This window comes from Puma concolor, chromosome B3 (assembly GCF_028749965.1).
Source record: "Puma concolor isolate L17-30 chromosome B3, mPumCon1.1.hap2, whole genome shotgun sequence".
In the NCBI taxonomy this organism is placed as follows: Eukaryota; Metazoa; Chordata; class Mammalia; order Carnivora; family Felidae; genus Puma; species Puma concolor.
In genome coordinates this window covers 11,825,779-11,844,134 of record NC_141672.1, presented here as the reverse complement: position 1 = coordinate 11,844,134, position 18,356 = coordinate 11,825,779, and the positions used below count along the sequence as shown (strand labels likewise).

Here is an 18,356-nt window from a genome sequence, read left to right as displayed (position 1 = left end):
GTAGCCATCCTTGATTATTTGCGACTCTACGCGCATTTCTGTGTCTCCGAGGAAGGAGGATTTCAACTATTTGGAAGACCATAGGATCATATTCAACTTGGTTCAGTGTAACTACCATTTGATGTCCCTTGAGAGATTACAGTTCATCATGAAGGATCCTAAGGATTGAGGGGGCACTGGGAAGGCTGGGACAGATCGAATGTTGTCTGTACAAATGCCACAGTGCATTGGGAGGGTTGTGAAGGGTCTGAATACCTGCTTTTTTGTCAAAAACAAACTTGGTAATTACCACCCATTTATCATGCTATAGAACATTTGGGTTTTCATCTAAGAATAGTTTTAAGATAAACTCTTCAGAATGGCCTCAAAAGGAAAATTTCAAGTAAGGAGGCTTTTCAAGACCGTGTATGCTAAGTGTTATAAAAAATGATGCCAGAAGGAGAGGCAGCTAGGGGTGGAGTGGGGGGCAAGTGAGAGCCCCAAAGATTATGAATGCCAATGACAGGTGTTGGCCGGAGTGTATTTTCTCTTAAAATTGATGAGAAAGAAGGATCAGCAAGCCCTTGGCTGAGGCCCCCTACCTTGGTTTTTGCATTGCTCATGCCTCAGCTGTACTGGGATTTAAAAAAGAATAAAAGTAACAACCTCTGACCCTTAGCTTCATTACCAATGTGGAATTCATCCAGTTTCCCTACAGTGAGGTCTTTTTGAGATGAGTCTTAATGCAATTTCATAAGTTATCTTTTATTTTACCCCATCTTTTCTTTTTGTCATAAGTCTTAGTTGAATTAATTATTCAATTAAAGTCTCTAATTATTATTATTACCCATTTTCACAATCCAACCAAAAGACTCCTCTCACTTCTCTTTGGGGAAATGTATACATATGTTTCTTGAAGTTAAAAAAAAAAGTCTTCAGGGGCACCTGGGTGGCTCATTCGGTTGGGCATCCCACTCTTGATTTCGGCTCAGGTCATGACCTCAAGGTTCGTGAGATGGAGCTCCTCATCGGGCTCTGCACTGATAGTGCAGAGCCCACTTGGGATTCTCTCTCTCCCTCTCTCTCTGCACCTCCCCCTCTCTTTCTCTCAAAATAAATAAATAAACATTAAAAAAAAAAAGCCTTCAGGCCTTTAATTGTCCCACCAAAAGTGACCAGATAGAAATGGGGCAGATAACAGCGTTGTTTATATTAAATATAAAGGTAAAGCTCCTGGAAAGGTAATTTACACAACACCACCATAATAAAAACTTGTTTAGATTTGGAAACAACTGGCTTAGCTTAAGAGGCCATTTCAAACTAGTTTTTCATTTTTGCATTATTGTTTACTAGACAGTATATTTTTTACCTTGGGAGCAAAGACATGCCAGGATAATCATACGATTATACAGGATGGTTTAAGATAGTAATTAAATGGAAACTGAAGAACTTGTTACTTGCGGAACATACTTTTGTTCTGTCCAAGTCTTGAGCTTCTCTGTGCAAGACCTCTTCTTGACTGGGCCTGAAATATAGCATATGCCCTTTAATTATGCATCAAGACTTATTTTAATTGCTGTTTAGGCTGAGCTTTTTGGCATTGGATTTGTAACTAATGGCTTTTTTATCTTAGCTTTTACATATTACATACGGCAAATTTTGCATCAGAAATACACTTGTATAGAAGGTGTACTTCACAAGGCTAGTGAAGAGCTGCATTCCTTTATGACGTTTGTGAGTCAAATCAAAGGTCTTTGCTCATAAATGAAATTCCCAGGAAATTATAGCTGGAAAATTAGAGATATGTTAACATTCTCATTTTACAGAAGAGGAACCTGAAGTTCCCAGAAAGGAACACGTTTCACAAGCTGTTGGTGACAGATCTGGGTCTCAAGCCCAGGCGTCTTGGTCTCTGGTGCAAGGCATGCATGGTAACTGCCAACTGGAGCTCAGCACCTTTACTTAATCCTAATTGATGAAATATTCAGTTTCACCTGCTAATCTGAAATTGGTATAATTGTAATTATTTATAAGGTATATTTTCACTGATTCTGTGAATACCAGGAATTACCTTTGGTGATTCAGAATACCTGTTGAATATTAATTGAATATAATATAACAGTTTGATAGGTTGTAGCAGCCTACCAGTGAAAAACTAGTATCCACCCATGTGGTCATGGGGAGCTTAATTATAACCTGTTCCTCATCCCCCAGAATAAAGAATTAAATAATGATAGGTATATAATAATAAGAATAACATTTCATATATGTATAGTACCTCTTTATCTACTAAGAGGGTTTTTAATATGAATAATCTAATTTTGATTTCACAATTCTGGATATGTATAAAGTATTATTATTATTAATTTTGCTTTACATGTAGATACAAAAACTGAGGTCCTCAGAGATTAAGTAATTCTGCTTAGATAATTTGCTCAAGATCACATATAACTAACTAGTTGGAGACTAATGCTTGAGTTCAAGAGACTTGATTTGCTTTCTCTCCACTATAACTACCTCTTGATGCATTGATGTTAGGGTGTTCCTGCCCTGTACCACATAAAGACTAGTCTGGTTATGGAGCTAACCTGGGCGTTCATTTCTGCTACAGTGTGCCTTAAGGTCATGAGCGTCCACACCAAAAGAACTTCCCATTTAGGATCCCCAGATTGATCTAGAAGTATCCTAATCCCTAAAGCAACATGGGTACTCTCATTTCTACTCCAGCCTGCAGAGAGATCTTGAGATCTCTTGGTCTGAATTTGTATCAACAAGAGGTGTCCAATGCTACGTAGCATTGGTAAAACTCTCTTGTATGGGCCTCTCCTGCCCCCCCGCCCCCCCGTTAGTGTCCCAGCCTAAAACTCCAAATTACTTCTTTGGAAGTAATTTGGAAGGGCTCTCTCTTTTCTTTCTAGAGGTGGTTAATAACTCACATCTTCACTAACTTGCAAAATGCCTATTGATCATTAAGATCCAGTAACTCAAAGAGAACAGTTATTTTTATAGGAATGCCCTGTTTGAAATAATCATTTTGGGAAATGATAGTTTCTATTGAACAAACATTTATTGGCCACCTGCAATACTAGGAAATATGAAGAATGCAAAGACACATCAGAAATTTTTTTTTTTCAACGTTTATTTATTTTGGGGACAGAGAGAGACAGAGCATGAACGGGGGAGGGGCAGAGAGAGAGGGAGACACAGAATCGGAAACAGGCTCCAGGCTCTGAGCCATCCGCCCAGAGCCTGACGCGGGGCTCGAACTCACGGACCGCGAGATCGTGACCTGGCTGAAGTCGGACGCTTAACCGACTGCGCCACCCAGGCGCCCCGACACATCAGAAATTTTTGTATTCTCAACTTGCTTATAGTCAAGTAAGGGAGATAAAGGATGAACATAAGTAAGCTCTCTTCCAGAGTGAATGTGACAGTGCTACAGGTTGGTTCACATGAGGTACAGCAGGAAGAGACTTGGGGGGCAACAGCCAGGTCTTGACTGGTGGATAGGGTGGGAAGGCATGGATGTGAGATAGGAAGAGGCAAAGGCAAGGATGGGGAGCACATGACAATATGGAGTTAGTCACTGGCCCCAGCTTTACAGCCCTTTTGTGGCTGTGCACACACACAACAGAACTGTGAATGAAGCTTTAAGTTGGGTTGATGGGCCACGGAGATCGATGAGGTGGTGTCATTAGAACTATCAACATAATACACACTCATTTATAGTGCTTGATCATTGGTTTCTCTGAACAAATGCAGAGCAAGCTCATGGAAGTGTGCTTCCTTCCTCTACCTAATTGTCACTTGTTGGCTTGACAAGGGGGTCAGTGAGTCCACTTACACAGAGGAATATTCCCTATTTCCCTAACCACTTCCTTGCTGTTTGGGGACCTCATCAGTTTTTTTCCTATATAGAAGAAGTATTTATTAGAGATATTTATTTGAATTCAGTGTACTTAGACACTTAGGAATAATAAGCATCTAGTATATGTCAGAACCTGCCCCATATTCTGTGAGCGGTATAAAAATGGGTAAGACATAGCACTCACCTTCAAGGAGCCTTTGTTCCCATAAGGGAAATAGGCAAATGAGTAAATAAAAAGTTCTGCCTTATCAAAAAGAATAAAATCTTGCCATTTGCAACTATGTGGCTGAAACTAGGGGGTATTATGCTAAGAGAAATTAGTCAGAGAAAGACAAATATCATATGACTTCACTCATATGAGAACTTTAAGACACAGAAGAGATGAACATAAGGGAAGGGAAGCAAAAATAATATATAAACAGGGAGGGGGACAAAACATAAGAGACTCTTAAATAGAGAGAACAAACAGAGGGTTACTGGAGGGGATGTGGGAGAGGGGATGGGCTAAATGGGTAAGGGGCATTTAAGGAATCTACTCCTGAAATCATTGTTGCACTATATGCTAACTAATTTGGATGTAAATTAAAAAAAAAAAAAAAAAAGTTCTGCCTTGCAGTTTGCCACATGAGAGTTAGGAAATGATAATGGAAATTTCCCCCCATTCTTCTCTCCCATCTTCCCTCTTCTCTTGTCTTTGGGGATTTATAGAATTTAGGGATCACACCCTAAATTCTGAGAGGCTGAGAGGAGGGTGGGGATATGTAGTAAGAATGGCTTCTGAGATTCATAGGATGAGATTGGCTGGGGTTGGGGGTGCTGGGAGAGTATATCACCCTGAGCAAAGATACAAAGGTGGGAAAGTATTGGCTATGTTCTGAGATCCACGTGTAGCCCAGCTTGTAAGCATGTTGACATTTGGGGTGGAGTAATAGGAGATAAGTCTGGAAAAGCAGATCCTGATCCTGCCTGGTTTCAAATCATCAAATAAATAAAATTATATTACACTTTGGAGTTTCAATCAGTTGTGCCACTCTGTGGACAGATTATGATGGAAACAGTCCATGATAAATTTATGGTAGGAGTAACTCTGCCTCATGATTATAAAGATACTTACATTTTTCTTTAGAGAAATGGTAAAAGCAAAAATTCAACACGTTAAATCTCCATAGTTAAAAACAGATACAGGAATTTCATAGACTATGATTCAAAACTAGAATTCCAAAGTGTTTTAATTGTCACATCTTAGAGAAAATATCATAGTCCTTTAGTTTTAAAATGGAAATTTCATACCCTTTGTAGATAACTGAGCCAGTAATACTGTCCTTATCAATAAAGAAAACTCCAGCTTTTCTAAGCTCATTTTTCTTAGGGATTTGATTAAGGAAACTTTTTTTTTTTTTTTTTTTTTTTTTTTAGGGAGAGTGTCCCAGTGACAAACTTATGCTGTTTTAAAGAAAGATAATAGACATGGCATAGACTTGCAAAGCCCACACTAGAGGAGTGAATTTTGGATTGAAAGATTTTTTTTTTCCACTTTATGCAAAAGGTTTCATCAACTATTTCTTGTTTGTTTGTTTTTTTTTTTTTCAGTACATTTAATGGTTAAAGATCACTCGTTATTGCTTATTCAGGGGAAGCAAAGAAAGAGCAGCAAACTTAAAGCTAAAACACTGAAGATCAATGAAGATATATTTCAAATGAAAATAGGGCATTCCTGAAGTGGTACTTAATCGTTAGGAAAATAGGATTTGACCAGAAAGGTTAGGTTACATACTTTTTGAACAAACGTCTACTTACAATGGGAAGGATTTTGAAATATTTAAAAGATGAAGTCTGATGATTTGTTTTCTAGACCTGAACTAGGATGGAATGATATGAGGAGCCAGTGTCTTAGTTCAGCCTTGTTTGGAACCCCCTTATTTCTGTATTGAGGTCCCTGGATACTTAGGGCCATAAACAAAGAGCGACTCCTTCGCAAACGCTCCTTTGTTCCATTTTTAACACGGGGATTTTGGAGTCTAGCCAGTCCGAACTTGGAGGTGGCTGCACAGGACAGTGATACAAAGTCCCTTAAATTTTGCCCCCACCCCCCACCCCCAGCTGAAATAAATTGAGGAATGGAGCTATATTGTAACAGCCATCACTTGCTGTTACAGTAACATTGAACCCTGCCCGGGGCCTACATTCTCACACTTGTGACATTCTTGGCCTGATCTTGCCCAAAGCAATAATTCCTTCTAGTTGTAAAGTAATAGTCTGGAGAAGAGAAAAAAAAATCAAGATTAAATATTTTTCAATGCCGGAAAGATGGTTCTCTAAACTTTTCCTATTTTGTTTTATGAGGATTTACATAGGTATTGCTTTTGGTCTGATCTTCTATTTCAGACATTTAATTTAATTGTAATATACAGCAATGTTTCACATTTCTGGCCTCTTGGTAAAATAGGGTGTTCCACATAAATGACTTATTTTTTCCTGATGGCTGATGTGTGCCTCATAAATAATGGTGTTAGCAAATTATTGATCACTGTCATTGATGCATATAGAACACTGTAATAAACAGTCCTTAGGTTTTATAGGAATAGTTTTTGGTGAAACCTTCTCTAAAGTACATTGCACACATTTACTCTTCATACACAGACTCTATGAGATAGAAAATGTTAATGTCCTAGGGTCCTATTGAAGTTTGTCGGGTGGTTTCTCCTAAATGAGAGGCTCTTAGACTTAGTTGACAATGTTGCTGTTCACCCACTGCCAATGACCCCTTCTCAGTATATCACTCTTGAACAGACAAACATTATTCTGAGCATCTGGGGAAAACTAGACAGCCAAGCTTGTTACCTCACATGTACTTCTAAACTAGTAAATTCTGAAGTTGACATTACTTTCATGCCACTGCTCTAGGGAGGTGTTTGGCCTTGAGACAGCTGGTTTCCTCAGTCCCCAGAAGTAGTATTTCCTCTTTCTCGTTTCTCTTGGGTGTGTCCTGAAAGATTGAGACTTGGCCAAATTAGTTGAGGAGTTAATGGATATAAATTACTACCTACCTCCTCTTTGTAGCCTTCATCCCACAGTTATATCGGATATAATCAATGTCTGGTTTATAATGGTTTGTAACCAAAGCCTGTCATTGTTTAGCAGAACTTTTCTGGCAGAATGAGAGACGAGAGTGCTGGTGTGTGTCACCTAAGCCACCAGGCAAAAACCTTGTTTTCAACTGAGAAATTCTGATGTTGCCTGTCAAAGAAAGGGCACGAATTCAAACCCCAAATAACCCTTGAATAAGGCCCCAAACATAAATATAGAAGAGCTAATCTCACTCTTCCTTCACCAAAAGTCCCAAACCAAGCCAGATCAGAAGAGGCAGAAAAACAAGTGGAGACAGGGTATAATTTTTGACTTTGAAAAATAACAGAGACAAAGTCAGTGTCAGGGAGCTGCTCAGATACAATTATTTGTTAGGTTAAGAGTAAGTCAAGGACTGAGGTATTTTTTCTTTCCATGTAAACTCTCAGCTCACCTTCATGTGATACTTTTCTGTTTTCAAAAGCTCATGCTTCTTTCTTTCTGTCTGTCCCCTCCCTTATATGTTTCTCATTACATATAGCAGGGACTATAATTTACTATTTATAACTTTGACTATATCCTTCAAAGAGCACACACTGCTAATATCTCAGGATTTGGAAAAGAAAACTTTACTCCCCCACCCCACCCCCCGCCACCCCAACCAGCTGATTGATGAACATATCTGAATTGAGATAATAGTTTAAACAGAATAACTCAGTGGATGTTTTTGTGCTCAGTGGATTTTAGGATATTATTTTTGTGGTTATCTTTATGTGCTTATTTTACAAAGCTGGAAGAGAAACTTATCTTTATCATTGAGGATAAAACTTTGCCCAGAGACTTAAAAAATTGCTAAATGCAAAGCTTATTTAGGTATTTTTATTGCTGTTCAAAGATAACCGTGCTTTCTAGTACCTTATTTTTATTTCTATTCCCTTATTACTCCCAAATTACTTGGTCGTGGATGGACACAATAACGTCCACCCCTGGACTAACGCTTTGCTCGGTAGCCATAGTTTGCCTTTAAATTTGTCCAGAACAGACCCTTTCAATATTTAGTGGAAGCAGCTAGAATGGTGCTTTATCGACACCATTTAGTGTGATTTTAGTGTGAACTTCCCTGTGAGGGAGCCACTCACTGATGGCCTTTCTTGCACTGACAGGACAACAGTCTCCTGAGAATGACAACACCATCAAGGACTTGCTCCCCGAAGATGCTGGGATCGACCACCAGACAGTTCACCAGCTGATCACAGTGCTCATGAAGTTCATGGCCAAGGACGAGAGCAGTGCCGAGTCAGACATCAGCAGTGCGAAGGCCTTCAACACAGTCAAGCGGCACCTGTACGTCTTACTCGGCTATGACCAACAGGAAGGTTGCTTCATGATCGCACCTCAAAAAATGCGCCTGTCAACTTGCTTTAATGCGTTTATTGCAGGAATTGCCCAAGTAAGTGTAAGCTTTCGGGAGCCCTGTTGTTGGGGTTTTAGGAGAAGCAAGTCATTAAGTTCCATTTGGCCAACATTGGTTTTGTGTAAAGGTTTACACAAGTCACTTTATCAGGTGGGGGTGTGTGGAAAGGAGTATGAGATGAGTAAGACTTACAGGGAGTATAGAATTTTGGGGTGGGGGCAGGAGTGAAACATACCTAACATAAAATTTACCATTTTAGCCACTTTTAGGTATGTAATTCAGTGGCATTAAGTGTATTTGCATTGTTATGTAACCACTATCCATCTCTAGAACTTTTTCATTATCCTAAACTGAAACTCTACCCATTAAACAGTAAGGGAGTGTAGAATTTTTGTTTATGGGTTTTTAAAAATCTCGTATCTTTTTTGGCTTCAAGTGGAGAATTGAGTTAATCATACGACTTACTCCATGTCACATTATCATCACTGGCTTTTTCCGTGTTGTCTGTTACTGCTAACTGCTGAATTTTACACCATGGTGTACATTTACCATGCTTTAACTATCCAGTCCCCCCGTGATGGATAGTCATTCCCCCAGTGATGGACACTCATATTGCTCCCATCTACTCACCACTCCATACAGCTCAGCAGTGAACATCCTGCACACGTATCTTATCCACCACTGTGAGAATTCCTTTCAGATACGGATAGAGGGCAGAATTAATGTTATTATTGGGTATACGTGTGCCTAATTTGACCAGTGCTACAAATCTCACTCTCCAGAACCAATCTGCAACGGGTGTCGAGCATGGGGCTAGAGAGAAATTGATATGAATTTCAACTCTGCCACTGTTATTAACTGTTATGGCCTTAGGCATCCCCTGCTTCTTTGCTCGTTAGTAACAGATTTTTGTTTTTGAAAGATTAGAGACACCATATTGCAAAGCCTTTAATCAGTGCCTGTCTCATGGTAGGAGCTCAGTGATGGTAGCTTTTATCAATTAGTTCAAATAGATTGTAATATAATGAACACAGATAAGCAAATTGGCAGCAATATGTATGTAGTTTTTTGCTGATCCTGGTAACTAGACGGATCAGCACGAATACTCAGTTGTTTATGATGAAGGGATCCTCCATTTCAGGCACAGACTCCCCTCCCTTCCTCTCTTCTTCCCTCACTACTCTCTTTTTTAAAAAAAAATTTTTTTTAAGTTTATTTTGAAAGTGAGAGAGCACAAGCAGGGGAGGGGCAGAGAGAAGGAGAGACAGAATCCCAAGCAGGCTCTGCACTGTCAGTGCAGAGCCCGATACGGGGCTCAAACTCATGAACCCTGAGATCATGACCTCAGCTGAGATCAAGGGTTGGACACTTAATGGACTGTGCCACCCTGGCACCCCCTACTCTCTTTCTATATTTATATTATGCATATTTATTTTAATAAAGCAAAAGATTAAATACAAATCTCCAGGAAACCCATGACAAAATAAGTCACTAACATTTTGGTGTATACTGCTGGCTCCAAATTTATATACATTCGTATATACATATATACATGTATATGTATGTGCACACATATTTTCTACAATAATGGGATCATATTATACATGTGGATAAATATATGTAACCTCTTTTAAACTTTATTATGAAGTCGATATCATGTAAATAAATTTGTATCATATCCCATTTAATGGCTACATAGTGTTGTCATACAAACAATCTTTCACTTAACTAATCTCGTATTGTTGACTATGGAGGTTATTTTCAAATTTGGAGTGACTATAAGGCTGGATATCTTTATGTATACATCTTGCAACAGTTGTCTGATTTTTTCCTTAAGATTTATTTAAATCTGTATTGGGGGCTGTAAGTACTTTTTCTTACTTCTGAATAGATATTGCTAACTTGCTCTCCTGAAAGGCTGTGTTGAATAATACTCTTGCCAGTGGCATCTGAGAATGCCTGTTTTCCCCAGTGATTACCAATAGTGGGTGTTTTAGTTGATTCTAGTTTAATTCTAGTTGATAGTTTAATAGGACATTTTAATAGATAAAATTTTATTTTTAATTCATAATTTAGTGGATACATTAAACAATTAGATAATTAAGTGGATTCAAATGATTTTAATTTGCAAGTTTTTTATTTCTTGTGGGGTTTAACATTTCCCATTCTTTGTTCATTGGCCATTACTGTTAATATTTTGTGAAATGCCTTTTAAATATTTTGCCTATTGTTCTGATGGTTCAAATTTTCCTTTAGGCTTGCGAACGTTCTTTCCAGCTTTCCTTCAGTTACTAGTATTTTTCCTCTTTCAGGTTATGGACTATAACATTAACTTGGGCAAACACCTTCTCCCCTTGGTGGTTCAGGTGCTCAAATACTGCTCTTGTCCTCAGCTACGGCATTATTTCCAACAGCCACCTCGTTGTTCCCTCTGGTCCCTAAAACCTCACATCCGGCAGATGTGGTTGAAGGCCTTGCTTGTCATCCTTTACAAGGTGAGTGGCTGTCGTCACTCCTTTTTAGGGTGCAATGATTCTCTTAGAGAGGAGAACACTGAAGAGATCTAATTTGAGAATTTTGTAGGAGAGTAATTTGACCTTCAGAGAAAGAATCATGATGTACAATTAGTGTTGAGAAGTCAAAATCCATGGGAATAGAAATAGAAATAGAGACCAGGCCAGTGGAGGTGCTACAAATGTCAAAAACAAAAAATAACAAATTGTAGGCTACTGAGATCAACAATCTCTGTTTATGGTCAGAATCTCAGATTTTATCTTTGTTTTAATTATTATGTCAGAAAACAAAGAAAATATTTAAAATTGCGTTCATGCCAGAGAATTTCCTTGAAAGGAATTGTAACTGAACTGGCACGCATTGCCATCTGTGGTTTGGTACAAGTAGAAGGGAATGTGATCCCTTGTCAAAATAAGACCATAATAAAAACTTAACGGTTTTGCTTTTCTGTATATTTCCTTTTATCCCCCCGAGAAATGCTGAGAAAAACATCTAGCAAGATCAAGTGGAAAAACTTACCCTTCAAAATAACTGTTTATATTTTTCTCCCTCCATTTTATTGAGCAGTATCCATACCGAGACTGTGATATCAGCAAGGTCCTGCTGCATCTGATTCACATAACAGTCAATACACTCAATGCACAGTATCATAGCTGCAAGCCCCATGCCACGGCAGGACCTTTGTACAGTGACAACAGTAACATAAGCAGATACAGCGAAAAAGAAAAAGGTACTTTACCTATCTCAATTCTACCCCAAACTTAGCTTGAATATGTAATACATTTCTGGACAATGTTTTTCTTAGGAGATAGTGGAACGCCCCCTGGTATCATTCTGGAATCAAAAAACCGCCTACTGCTTCGTTAACGTTCCAACTTTCCTATGAATGTTGCTGCTTTAATTTTTTTTTTTAAACGAGCATTCCAGAGAAATAACTGATATGCTTCTAAAGCCCATTTCATGAGAAATGTGTTGTAAAAAAAAAAAATTGTCGGCAGTTTGGTTAAGTAGCCTTTGTAAGCCTTTTCCTGTGCGTTGGAAGCATCTTGTTTTGGGCTGTGAAATACATCTTGGTCAGCACTCCGTGGAACCATGAGCCATAATCTTGTCATCTCTAGTTTCCTCCTGAACTTTGTGCTCACAGATTTGAATGGAATCTAAATTCGCTCAATTGCTTCTTCCTAGCCTCCTTGTTCAGTAAGAATTGATTTACGGCAACTGAAATGCAATTTTTGCTGCGTGGGTTTAAATTATTTCCAGTATCAACACTTTTTATATTGATAGCTTTTCTGCAAAGAAGGCAGTAGAATGAAACTTTAGATAGAGTAAAATCCCAGCCTGGATGTTTTCAGATGAGAGATGAAGAACCAAGGTGTATGTCTTTAGTGCAAGTCACAAGGTGTCTAGACTGGTAAAAGGTGACATCATCTAATCTAATCCTGGGAGAAGGCCAAGCACCCCATGACCCTTTGTGTAGATTCTGACTTGTTAGGACTACTCTGGAAATACCTCACTAGGATGGATTGGACCAGTGTTCATTTATTGCTAAAAGGTCCAAGAATCTAGGTTGGCCGTAGACGGGAACTGTGAGACCGAAGTTCTTTAAGTTCTGGTAGCACTCCAATCCTTCCTGAAGAATATCTTGTCTACCAGCTTCGGTCCTAGTTTCTGGAAAATTGGATAGACTCAATTAAACTACAGAGGTCCTCAATCTGGGCTCAGCATTTGGGCCAGTCTCAGATGAGCCTTTCTGAATGGGAGGAGCCATCCTGAAGTCCTTCCATCTCTCATTCAGTATGTTTTGAGAATTATTTCAAAATTATCTAACGGAAGTCACATAACTATTTCCTTGAAAACTGTATTTTTCGAAAGGGAATATATTTTTTAAAGGATGTAAAGAAATAGAACAGATCATTGTGTGGCATCTCCCCAGAAACGTGGGGATCTGATAGGCTTTGTCTTCTTTGCAGACGTTTTGTATCATTTTGATCATTAACACTTAGTTATTATTTGACCCAAAGAGATTAGTATGATTATCTATCATCTGCTGCTTCAAATTTCATTTAGTGGTAGAGTCTTGTGTCTTAGGACAGGATTAATCCTTAAAATTTGGCTCTCTCTTGAACTCCCCGAATGCTCAAGAAATCTTAAATCGCTATAATACACCCGAGCCTTATTTTGTCATATGGGTAGACATAAAAATAGGCCAAATACTATGATTTCAGTGATATTCACCTTGACTAGTAGGTTAATTATGTTTATTGTGGTATTAAATGCATTTTTGTAGTGTTTTGTTTTGTTTTGTTTTGTTTTGTTTTGTTTTGCTGCTTTGTATAGGGCTTTGGCTTTTCCAAAGGATGAAAGAAGAAAATTTATCAACTGAACTTTGTGGGTTGCAACATGGAAACCCTTTCCTCATTAATATGTTTTTGGGTTTATCTTTGATTTAAAAGTAGCTAAATAGGGATAAAAGGGTACCAGAAATAATCTTGGTAGGCACTCTAAGTGACAGGTTTGTTTACGGAGCCTCAGGATCATCGGCGTCAAAGAGGCTTTCTAGGATTCATAACAGTTACACATGGCAAACTCCCCAGAGAAGGGTCTTACTTTAATAGGGGGGAATGTTATTTTCTGTTTTCTTTTTCCTTTGTTTACTCTTTCAGTCCATAATCATTTGTGGAGCTTTTGAAATGACCAGCGGCTTCTCTAAGCTTTTTCTGTGTGTCGTGTGTCTCATTACCAAATGTAGAGTACAGTATTTTGCATTCACAAAGTATAAGGTGCATGTACTGTTAGGCTGTGTCTATGCCAGTTCTCAAATCCCAGGAAGGCATATGTTTTTGGAAAGGGCAAGACCTACTCATTGTGTTGAATTCTCTTTTGCCAAATTAGCCTGAAAATTCACCCAAAGCAGGCATGTTCAAGGAGTGTCACAGATTCCCGAAATGTATGCGTTACCCGATTTTAAGAGCGTTGGAAAAGTGTCCCCACGAAGGCCCTACTGGAATATTGAGATGCCTCTCTTGAAAGTGCTGCCAGTTGTCCCATGGGAGATGAGAGCCACCTCGTCACAGGTTGCTCTGTCAACATTTGGATAATTTGACATCTGGATGAAATACCAAGCTGTGGCCAGAACTTGAGCTGGTGTAGAAACCGCCTCAGACTTTGTTCCCTCATGCTTTCATTGAAATGCTTGTGTAGACACAGCCTAAGAGAGAATAACCTCCTAAGTGTAATTTTGACTTTCTCTCCCCAATTAGAAGAAGATAGTGTTTTTGATGAATCTGATATTCATGATACACCTACTGGACCCTGCAATAAAGAGTCTCAAACTTTTTTTGCAAGATTGAAAAGAATAGGCGGCAGCAAAATGGTGAAATATCAGCCGGTTGAGATGAATGTTCAGAGAAGTATGAATTTTTTCCTCTTAGTAATTTTATGCAGAAATGTTGTACTCTACCGTTTGTTTGGGGTGAAATCTTACTTTTATTATGTTACTACACATTTTAATACCGTTGATTTTATATATATGTATGCACAAACAGTATATATATATATGCACTTATATATATACGTGACTGGATGGATACATCATTAACGTCATGATCGTCTTAGAGGGCCATTGCTTGATTTGATTTGTTGCAAAATGTTTGCTTCTCTTCCACACAATTTGAATACAGTTTCCTAGATCTGCCTCAGCCAAAAGCGATTCCCCTCTCCTGTGCACAAATGAATAGAGCTGAGGAATTATCCTGAAGCCTGATTTTGGAAATAAGATCTTAAACTGCCATTTCGGGTTCTTTCATTCCAGAGTTTTTCTGGTTTTCGAAATTAGAATTGAACTTTATAAAAACTTGGCCAGAAAGTCAGTTTTACCTCCTATTGGAGCCGGGATTGTGGTTATGATTTATGCCAATTGTGTGCCCAAGTATGAGGGGGAAAAATGGTGACGTCTCCAAGTAAAATAGTACTAGCTTTTTCTGTTTTAATCAGGTGAAATAGAACTGGCCGAATATAGAGAAACGGGTGCATTACAAGACAGCATTCTGCACTGTGTGAGAGAAGAAAGCATTCAGAAAAAAAAGCTGCGCTCTTTAAAACAAAAATCTCTTGATATAGGGAATGCAGACTCCCTCTTGTTTACATTAGACGAGCACCGGAGGAAGTCCTGCATAGACCGGTGTGACCTAGATAAGCCTCCCGTCCATGCCGCTTACATCATGCAAAGACATGACCACGGACGTCCCAGACAGAATTCTGCTACTCGGCCCGACGACCCCGAACCACCCGAGAACCCAGCAATGGAAAGTTTCCAGGAAGCTCGCAGGCCCGTGATACCCGAAGTTCGGTTAAACTGCATGGAGACGTTTGAGGTCAAGGTTGATTCTCCTGTAAAGCCTGCCCCTAAAGAGGATTTAGATCTGATAGATTTGTCCTCCGATTCAACATCTGGGCCTGAGAAACGCTCGGTGCTCTCAACGTCTGACAGCGACTCCCTTGTGTTTGAGCCCCTTCCGCCTCTCCGAATAGTAGAGAGCGATGAAGAAGAGGAGACCACGGGCCCGGGAAATGAGGGCGCCTCTGCTAAGAAGGCCACCTCCTCTCCCTCAGTCCCCAGCCCCCGCTCTGTCCCCAGCCTCAGCACGCCTCCCCTCGTGCAAGTGAGTGTGGAGGATTGTTCCAAAGACTTTTCTTCCAAGGACTCAGGAAACAACCAGTCAGCAGGTGCCACGGACTCGGCGCTCATAGCTCTGGAGGACCCCGCGGACTCCGCAGAATTATCAAAGCCGGGGGAGCCACAGGACTTTCCCTGTGGCAGCCCGCTGACGCTGAAGCAGAAACGAGACCTCCTTCAGAAGTCATATGCTCTCCCTGAGGTGTCACTGGACGACAGCCCAGAGCCCAGCATCCAGGAGGAGAAGCCCAGTGGGCCGATGCCAAGTTCAGGGGTAAAAACCGTCCTCCTCAAAGTCCCCGAGGATGCTGAGAACCCAGTGGAAAGTGAGAAGGGGGAAGCCAGTGCCGAATCGGATACAGAACAGAATCCGGAGAGGAAGACCGAAGAGGAGGGCGCTGAGGAGTCCGAATTCAAGATCCAGATTGTTCCCAGGCAGAGAAAACAGAGGAAGATCGCTGTCAGTGCCATCCAGAGAGAGTACCTGGACATTTCCTTCAACATTCTAGATAAGCTGGGAGAACAGAAAGATCCAGGTAAGCGCCTCTCTCTCTTTTCTCCCAGCCTTGTGTTCGATCGAGTCTGTGCCTCTTTCTTGTTAGGGTCTCTCACTGACTAGGCATCGAAGTCTCAATCTTATAATGTCAGGGAGTGACATTATAATTGCTTCAGAATCATTCCGAATGCCTCCTGCTTACTAGAGCGTGTTGGATTCAGATGTGGTTCTGTTGGCTCCATCAGTGTTTCTGTGTTTGTTGTTTCTAAAGCTTTACAGTCAATTCTTGGCCTCCTTGGCAAGAAGAGGCAATAAATAGTTAACTCATATCAAGATATCCCAAATATCATCGCAGCCTTCCTTCCAAACAGAAAAAGTCATTAATTTGAACTCTGTTTGCTCTCTTTGTTTTCGTATATTTCAGCCAGCTTTGACATGTAGTCCAAAGAAGGAGCAAACATGAAGGGCTACAGAAAAGCAAAGAGCGTTTGGGAATGGTTAAGAATTTGACTGTAATCACGTAGGGTCCAGAGCGGGTTGCATCTTCTAACCAAACGTCAGTAGTCTGGTGGGCATTGTGTGTCCTCAGGAACCGAAAAACCCAGCTTACAACCCAGACCCTAGTTCATGGGCACCAGTTCATGGTGAAGTTATCACAGCACTTGGATTTCCTGCCTCAGGTGTCATTTCTCACATTTCCTTGGATGCACTGTTTTTAAGAAAGAGAATTTGAAAAGGTGGCCAGCCAATCGTCCACCTCATCCTAAAACACAGTCTTCTGCAGTGTTACCAGAATGCTGATCACAACACTTTGTGTCTCAGCTCAGATAATAAACAAACAAACAAAATAAAGAATGTGGCTTGTTAGAAAAAATGAAATTGGCCAGGGATGATTATTGTAGTAGATTCATAGCATGTGGATCGCTGAGAACTGGCAAAGATCTTGGAAAGTTGTAGTGGAAAACCTGTTCTTTTCTGTACAAGGAGACACTCTGAGGAAGTCATGTGCCCAGTCCTACAGATAGGCAGTAGCAGTGCCAGAACCATTGCCCTGATTCTAGTCCTTCCTCTCCCACTGCTCCACACAAAATCAGCTCCTAAGACAAGGCGTTCAGATCTTTTATTCACCCCGGTCATTTCCTGAGATTTCCAGCTGCTCTCTACCTCCTAGGACAGAGCTGTGTACCTTGAAGGGGGTCTGTAAAAATCTGTTGAATGAACATGAGTATATTTGGAAAGGGTCATGGGAAGACCCTTTCCAGGTAGCAGGAAGAATAAGATCCTGGTAATAACAAGAACGTTTAAGAAGGTTTCTAGGGAAACTGGTAAAAACCTTTTGATTGTTTGGAGCCAGGAAAATTGCTACATATAGATGAAGGAAAACATTGACCTGGAGACTATAGACTTTTATAGGGTAGGTATATAAGAAGCCATATAAAGTCTATAGGGGGGATATATAAGAAACTAAGTCCACAGAGTGGGTGTGTATGATATATAGGTTGTAGTGTGTGTGTGTGTGTGTGTGTGTGTTGCCTCCTTTATTCATCCTATGTCAGACTGTTCCCCAGGCTACCTGGGGGGAGATTGGTTCCATATTAATACATTTGTTATCAGAACAAGAGGAAAGCACCTAACAATTATGGTAATATGTCTTTAAAATGTTTCTAAGATATGCAGTACTGTCACAGTTTTATATCTGTATAGCATCCCACCTCCCACAGACACACAGATCTGGAAGCTGGAAGGAGGCCTGTGTTCTCAGAGGAAGACACAGGCTTCCCCAGACCTTCTTGCGTCTGTCAGCTGGAGTAAAGGGAGGCTCCTAGTCCTTCCAAACTCAGAGCCTTACCACTGCTGATTGCCTTGAACCACCAGGTCTAACCGCATCGAGCACTTTGTCTCATGCATGTGAGTCCCTGCAGGAAGGCCCAGGTTGCCCTTCTAATTTCCAGAAGGCTCTGCACATCTCCTGTTCTGAACCTTTGTCCCAACTTACGCTAACTACTGAAATCCTTCCCTTGTCCTTCATGAGCAAAATCTCATATATGCTCTCTCCTCTGATGGCTCCCTTCACACCCTAGTCCAGAGGAAACCCAGCTCTGCCTGAGGACACAGTTTTCCTCACTGCCTTGTGCCCTTGGGCTTGGGTCAGGGGTAAGCACCTTCCTTGTTCATCACTGCCCCTTTCAGACCATTCCCACCTTACTTCTGAAAACACCCAGCTCTGAACTTCATATTACTGACCCCTGATTTTTTTTTTTTTTTTAATCTGGTTACAGTTTCACTCCTGGTTCTTTTTTCACTCTTTTCTAAACTGTTTCTGCCTTAATTCTTAGTGATTCCA

The 18,356-nt window shown here is 40.2% G+C and overlaps 1 protein-coding gene across 22 annotated transcripts in view; it reads left to right on the top strand.

Moving 5' to 3' along the window:
- Positions 1-18,356, top strand: part of UNC79 (unc-79 subunit of NALCN channel complex) — a 282,253-nt gene that overhangs the window by 174,590 nt on the left and 89,307 nt on the right. For 16 of the 22 annotated variants that reach the window (XM_086708939.1, XM_086708942.1, XM_086708934.1 and 13 more), the window contains 5 exons: positions 8,077-8,363; positions 10,640-10,822; positions 11,409-11,571; positions 14,102-14,251; positions 14,835-16,052. In XM_086708939.1, coding sequence (XP_086565065.1) covers positions 8,077-8,363; positions 10,640-10,822; positions 11,409-11,571; positions 14,102-14,251; positions 14,835-16,052 — 2,001 coding nt within the window. The remainder of the gene's footprint in view (positions 1-8,076; positions 8,364-10,639; positions 10,823-11,408; positions 11,572-14,101; positions 14,252-14,834; positions 16,053-18,356) is intronic. The other 6 variants (XM_086708940.1, XM_086708937.1, XM_086708929.1 and 3 more) reach the window with 4 other exon arrangements.